The sequence below is a fragment of the Nansenia antarctica genome (genome assembly GCF_963989245.1).
Source record: "Nansenia antarctica genome assembly, chromosome: 16".
In the NCBI taxonomy this organism is placed as follows: Eukaryota; Metazoa; Chordata; class Actinopteri; order Argentiniformes; family Microstomatidae; genus Nansenia; species Nansenia antarctica.
The window spans coordinates 13,950,969-13,958,468 of NC_137686.1; the positions used below are offsets into that span (position 1 = coordinate 13,950,969).

At 50.7% G+C, this 7,500-nt stretch overlaps 1 protein-coding gene across 1 annotated transcript in view; it reads left to right on the forward strand.

Annotated features, from left to right (window-relative positions):
- tnr (tenascin R (restrictin, janusin)) overlaps window positions 1–7,500 on the forward strand; it is a gene marked incomplete at both ends in the record, with an annotated part of 63,904 nt that overhangs the window by 105 nt on the left and 56,299 nt on the right. The window contains 2 exons of the mRNA XM_080546890.1: window positions 1–466; window positions 3,084–3,560. The exon at window positions 1–466 is cut by the window's left edge and continues 105 nt beyond it. Coding sequence (XP_080403016.1) covers window positions 1–466; window positions 3,084–3,560 — 943 coding nt within the window. The remainder of the gene's footprint in view (window positions 467–3,083; window positions 3,561–7,500) is intronic.

Genomic DNA, 7,500 nt, shown 5'->3' on the forward strand with positions numbered 1-7,500 from the left:
GAGGAGGAGGAGGCGGGAGGGGGGAAGCTGGTGCGGACCACCAGGGTCAGGAGGCAGGCCCCGGCCCTCAACGGTCGCCCGGGCAACCAGACCCTCCGGGAGCAGCCCATGGTCTTCAACCACGTCTACAACATCAACGTCCCCCTGGAGAGCCTGTGCGCCGTGGACCTGGACTCAGTCCTGGGGGGGGGCCCCCACGGCCCCCCCAGCCAAGGCGTGGGGTCCGGGTACGACCCCTCGGAGGGGGGTCCGGGGGGTCCCGCGGAGTTCACGGAGCAGACGGTGGACGCGGACAGCCAGGTCACCTTCACCCACCGCATCAACATCCCCAAGCAGGCGTGCGCCTGTCCCGCCGCCAACGCCGTGCAGCAGCTGGCCACCCGCATCGAGATGCTGGAGAGGGAGGTGTCTCAGCTCCGCAGCCACTGCGGCGGCTCGGGCTGCTGCGGGGAGACGTCGGCCATGGGTAAGAGAGGGGGTATGGTGTTACAGCACCAGCTCAGTGTCCGCCCTGCGATCGGGAGGTCGTGAGTTCGATCCCCCGGCCGAGTCGTACCAAAGACTATTAAAAAATGGTACCCGATGCCTCCCTGCTTGGCACGCAGCATTAAGGCTTGGATCGGGGGGTAAGACCCTGCGACATACCAGCGTCACGTCCAGGGGGGGTACTTGTACATCAAGCCGCCTCACGCTACGGAAACAGGAGATAGGCTCCTGCCCCCCTAAGGGCCGTTAGGCTCGAGAACCATCGGTTCTCAAGGCTACTTACTTACTACTATGATGTTACAGCGTGATGGTAGATTGATTCTATGGTGCTGTCGTGCCAAATAGTGTCCACCTGCCAGATGTCTTCCGGACAGATTCTGGCAGGCGGACACTATTTGGCATGACAGTACCCTGGTTGAAGTTAGACTAGGGGAGAGTGGAGAGATAATTCAGCCAAGGGTGAGAGGGATATCATATATTTATTACATTTACATGTATTAATACATGATTAATGGTGTAATGGAAGATTGACTCTGCAGTACCCTGGTCTGGGGTTAGACTAGGGGTGAGTAAAGAGAGAATTCAGCCACGGGTGAGAGAGGGGTATGATGTTACAGTGAGATGGTAGATTGACTCTATGGTACTGTCATGCCAAATAGTGACCGCCTGCCAGAATGTGTCCGAGTGATGTAATTAGGTCTTTCGAACGCCGTCGTTATGCCGATGGAATCCGGACACATTCTGGCAGGCGGACACTGTTTGGCAATGACTGTACCCTTATCTGAGGTTAGACTAGGGGAGACTCTGGGAAGAGTTCAACCATGGGTAAGAGAGGGATATCATTAATCATATATTTATTATATTTACATGTATTAATACATTATTAATGGTGTGATGGAAGATTGACTCTGCGGTACCCTGGTCTGAGATGAGACGAGGGGAGAGGTGAGAGAGAATTCAGCCAAGGGTGAGAGGGATATCATATTGTTTATATATTTATTAGATTTACATGTATTAATACATTATTAATGGTGTGATGGTAGATTGACTCTACAGTACTCAGGTGTGAAGTTAGACGAGGGGAGAGTTGAGAGAGAATTCAGCCAAGGGTAAGAGGGATATCATATTGTTTCTATATTTATTTTATTCACATGCATTAATACATTATTAATGGTGTGATGGTAGATTGACTCTATGGTGTCCTGTTCTGAGGTGAGAGTGGAGAGAGAATTCAACCGTGGGTAAGAAAGGGCTATCATTACAGTGTGAAGGTGGGATTGGGAGTGAGTGGAGAGAGGAGTTCAGCCATGAGTAAAAGAGGTAAGTAGCCTTGAGAACCGATGGTTCTCGTGTCTAACGGCCCTCAGGGCAGGAGTCTATCTCCTGTTTCCGTAGCGTGAGGTGGCTTGACGTACAAGTACAACCCCTGGACATGACGCTCATGTTGAGTGCCAAGGGCCAAGTGCCTTAATGCTGTGTAAGGAGTGCCAAGCAGGGAGGCATCGGGTACCATTTTTATCGTCTTTGGTATTTTATAGTCTCTGGTATGACCAGAGTATACAGTAACTACACCCTGGTTTGAGGTAAGACTAGGGTACTAGGTTACTAGATTACGAGTCTTACCTAGACTAGGAGGCTGGTGGAGGAAGAAATCGAAGGGCCAAGGGAGGGAGCGAGGGCTAATTTCATGCATGGAATGGAACCAGGAAGTAAGTGTGTAAGTGTGGCCCATTGTAATGTGAGTTCAGCCATAGAGCCGTATGCGGGCAGCCAGTTCAGCCAGAGGTACATGGTGCTCATCTGAGCGAGAGTCACTTTACTCTGGTTTCCTGTTTCCCCCTAAGAGGCCTAAGTGGATCACATAGTCGATAGTCCTTTGTGTCGACTCGGCTCGCTAGCAATCACCTAACTACCGACCATGTTAAGGCACAACAGGGATGAATAGCTCTTTTTCTAATTAGGTGATGTTGTTACAAGGGTAATTACAGTCTCACTACAAAGGTATAGAGGCAACTTAAAGGTCGCAAAGCATGTTGTTGTGTGCGTCGCTGCCCCCACTGGCCACACTGAAAATAAACAAACCGAACACAGAAAAAAAAACTCGCATATGCTACTACGTTTTCGAATAGCACCAAACATGTGCATGATAAATCCTTGTAAACAAACCAAACGTGATATAGACACGTACAGGCCAGTGTCCTACCTGACACCAGGTTTTAGAAAACGCTTTGTTTGGACGAACACAGCACTCTGCACTGAACGTTCTTCACCATGGGACGTCATTCCTTGACGTCGACCGATTTATCACCACCGCCATTGGGAACTGTTCTAACACTAAAATCGACATACTGGACCTTTAACTATGAATATGGACCTGGTTCCCTCCCCGTCTCAGGAGGGAGCTTGCATGTGCCCTTGAGCAAGGCACTTAACCCCGTATTGCTCCAGGGGAGCTGACCCTGTGCCTAGACCCTGTACCCTAGAGCAAAAAAACTAACAAATTCCAACAATTGAGTGACAAGCTGATTGCATGGCAATAAATCAGGCGGAGGTGTAACATTGTCTTTCCTGTCTCCCCTCCTCCTCGCCCCTCCTAGGGCGCCTGGACTTCCTCCCAGGATGCAGCGGGCACGGCAGCTTCAGCATGGACGTGTGCGGCTGCGTCTGCGAGGACGGCTGGACGGGCAAGAACTGCTCCGAGCCCCGTTGCCCCGACGACTGCTCCGGCCAGGGCGTGTGCTTGGAAGGCGAGTGCGTGTGCGACCGCGACTTCGGCGGCGACAACTGCTCCGAGCCCCGCTGCCCCGCCGACTGTTCCGGCCGCGGCCTGTGCATCGACGGGGAGTGTGTGTGCGAGGAGGGCTTCACCGGGGAGGACTGTATGACCGGCCGCTGTCTGAACGACTGCTCGGACCAGGGCCTGTGCACCAACGGGTCGTGCCGGTGTCGCCCGGGTTACGTGGGGGAGGACTGCTCCATGGTCTACTGCGCCAACAACTGCAGCCAGAAGGGGGCGTGTAAGGTGGGCTTCTGCGTCTGTCAGGAGGGCTTCACTGGAGACGACTGCTCCGCAGGTGAGGATGAATGAATGTGTGAACGAACGAACGAATGAATGAAGGAACGAACGAACGAACGAACGAATGATCGAACGAATGAATGAACAAATTAATGTATGAACGAATGAATGAACAAATTAATGAAGGAATTAATGAAGGAAGGAAGGAACAAATTAATGAATCTATCCCTCCATTTTGGTGTCATGACTCATTTGTCTCATGACTCATTATGGAATTATGAAACACATTGACGACTGACATAACCCTTAAGTAGCATAAAAGCCCCCACTACCACGAAAGTACCACTCAAGAGTTTCCAGGAGTGGGTTTAATGTATCGGGAACATGTTGCTTAATGCTCTGGTTATGTAAAGCTCCCAGGCTCTGTGTAACCCATCAAATCCACAAAAAGTGTGTTTCTTGCAAGCGAGTATTATACTAAGCAGAGGCACAGTCAAAATCGGCTCTTTGGGGAATAAGTCTGCTGCTATTATCTAGGCAAATGTTTGCAAGAATGATATATCTTCCGGTAATAGAAATACTCTCTATATATTGGAAGCTGAATCCACAGCTCTTGCCCTACAAAAAAATAGTCACGCCCCCCCCCCTTAACCCTAATCCCCCCCCCCCCCCTCCCACACACACACACACACGTACGCACACACCACTGTGCTACGACTAGTGGCGGTGAAATTGGCGGAGGCTTGTGGGTGTAACAGCATTCATTTGTCAGAAGTCACATTCACTGGGGAAGATGTGTCACATTAGCCGAGCTGAGGCAATTTCTGAATCACGCTAGCTCCCCGGGTTCACAGCTAGTTCTCGCTAAAGCTTCGCATCCCCTGTCGACGGCGACAGCTGTCATCTCACAAGAGAAAAGAAGGAGCGAGGGAGGGAGAGAGAGAGAGAGAAAAAGAAAAAAAAAGCAAATCACATTACCAAGCCTCCCATCCCTCCTCTCCCTTTCTCCCATCCCTCCTCTGCCTCCCTCCCTTCTCTCCCTCCCTCCTCTCCCTCCCTTCTCTCTCTCCCTCCTCTCTCTCTCTCTCCCCCCCTCCCCCCCTTCCTCCCTCCCTCCCATCCCCCCCCCCCCCCCCTCCCTCCCATCCCTCCTCTCCCTCCCTCCCTCCTTCCACTCCATCTCATTTTCTTCTGGATCGGGTTGCAGAGCCAAAATTGCTTATTTCTTTGCAATTAGGGGTAAAACAGCACACACGGACGAGGGAAAGTTGTGGAATACAAAAAGAGGCCGTTCTATTACCAGGGCCTATACACAACTCATCGAGCGCCAGGTCCTCGTAAGTGTCTCATATTATCAAAGCAGAGAAATCAGGATGTGGGCCTTTGCCTTCAATTACTGTGTCCTATTTTCTCGCGGCGTAAGAATAATGAGTCTTTGGAATTGAAAACCGTCTGAAGGAATAGACTATATACACAGACACACACGCACACACACGCACACACACACACGCACACACACGCACACACGCAGCGCAGGAGCATTCATGTGGTAAGCATTGTTATCATAAGCATCCTGACAGGTTTAATATCACTGTCATTCAAATGTTGTTGTGTGCAGCAAATAACCTGTCAGTGTCGATGCTCAAATGCGATGATGCTATTATCACTTTCTCTATGCGCCTCTTGAAAAACAGATTTTGTTTCTCTCTCAACGAGACCAACCTGTAGAAAAGACAGGTTGAATAGAGATAGGATGCTTTCGTCTATCGTGTCCTATTCTTTCCACTTTCCACATCTCCTCAGAACAAGAGCTTCTACTTGATCGACTGGAAATAACCGAACGGGAATGTGACACCATAACAAAGGTTAACAGTTAGAGTAGAGGAGCTGGTTCAGAGTCACGTCTCTGGTGATAAAAGGTAGCCTTGCCCTGCCTTCAGTGTGGCCCTCAGACCTTAGCATGGCTGTTGTTGGTTTAACGTGGCCTGATGGAAGGTGCTTGGGAGTCCACGTGGGAGTCGCAGGTGTTCGTTCACCTTGCCTGTCAAAGTAACACCACGGGCTGTATTTCAACGGCACAAGCACACACACACACACACGCAAACTTGCACACACACACACACACACACAAAGGCACACACGCAAACATACACACGCACGTACAAACATACTCACACGTAAACACACGCAAACATACGCACGCACACACACACCCACACACACACCCACACACACACACACACACACCCACACACACACACACACAGACATACCTCTTAGTGAATATGTCCTCTTCTCTGTAGTGTATAAAACGCTCTTACAGCGGAGGGGGGTGCTGGCGGCGGTGACGCGAGGGGGTGTGAATAAAATCTCAGCGCTAGCGTGTTTACAAGGCCAGAACTTGTCAGCAAGCGCTCCTGATGGCACTTGACCTGCTCGTTGTCATGACCACGCCTCTCTCACTGCTACTTCACCCACCTGAGCTGCATGTGAGGTGGTTCAGCGTGGTGGTGTTTACCTCAGACACAAGTAACACAAATCCGTCTGCATGTTTGGACCCAAGGCCGGCGGTAGCTATTTGTATTCATACACGTCAATGCCCCCGATACTCTATATATAGACGCGTGCGTCTGTCTCATAGAGCCCTTCAAAGTCACGTGCTTGCTTCCATTGTGGACATGTTGTTAGGTAGGTACAATCTTAGCCTCTCCATCTTGTCACACGCACCCCTGGTTACCGCTAGTTACCGCTGGTTACCCCTGGTTACCACGGACCGTCTTGTCACTCGCACCCCTAGTTACCACTGGTTACCACGGTCCATCTACCACGGTCCACTAGCACCCCTAGTTATCACTGGTTACCCCTGGTTACCACGGTCCACCTTGTCACTCGCACCCCTGGTTACCGCGGTCGTCCATCAAGTGAGCTGTGATTCGTTCTCTGCTTCTGCAATGAGCAACAGCAGCAGGCATAATCAATCGATAACCGCATTATGATCGGGTTGCAACATATTGTGACGGGCGGGGGGGCAGGGCAATCTCCAGGATCGCTCCTACACAAAGGACAAAGGACTCAGCTTCTGAGTCCTGGAATTACGCGAAGGACCCGCCCGGAACGACGCCCTCCGCCCGTACGTCGATTGCTATCAAGGGATTAAGACAGAACGTCCAGATCCATCCAGAGAGATGGGAGATGGTGTACCTCACCTAATCACAGCCTGTGGTGCCAGAGGACTCACCGCTGTCAACTTATTACTTTTACAATTCCCCACCACACTGAGAGAGAGAGAGGGGGAGGGGGGGGGGAAGAGATAGAGAGAGAGATGGGGGGGGAGAGGGGGGAGATAGAGGAGAGAGAGAGAGTCAGAGAGGGAGAGAGAGAGAGAGAAAGAGAAAGCACATTACACAGCGACGACTCCAGAACGGGCCACAGAGAATAAGGACAAACAAGCTTGACATTAACCGGTGTTGGCTACATCGTTTAGACAAAAACGACTCCAACTTTCTCAGCTGCGTGAAATCGAATATTGATTCTCATTTTATTATTATTTATATATATTTTTTTTTTGGCTATACCACATTAGTGTCTATGACAGCTCGTGTTTTGTAGCTTCAGCTCCCCGCCATTGGTCAGCTGGAAGGAGCGCGGGATGAAAACATGGTTAACATCGATTAGAGAAGAGCGGTTAGCGTTGCGTAGCGCCCCTCTTGAAGGGCAGGACAGCCGAACACCATCTGAATACCGCCGAACTCCAGAGGAGAAATGGACAGAAGAGGGGGAGAATGTCGGATTCTGAGAAGAACGTTCGCTCCCCGAACATCTGTTTCTAGTTCAAAGACGTATACTATGTTCACACAGACGAGAGATGCTGAGATGCATAGAGGAGATGGAGGATAGGAGGACGCTCTTTCAAGTGTCTCGTTCTGCTAATTTCAAAAGCATGAAATGTATGCAAAGAAGCGCCCGGCCGTGGAATAGATTTATAATGGACTTTCAAG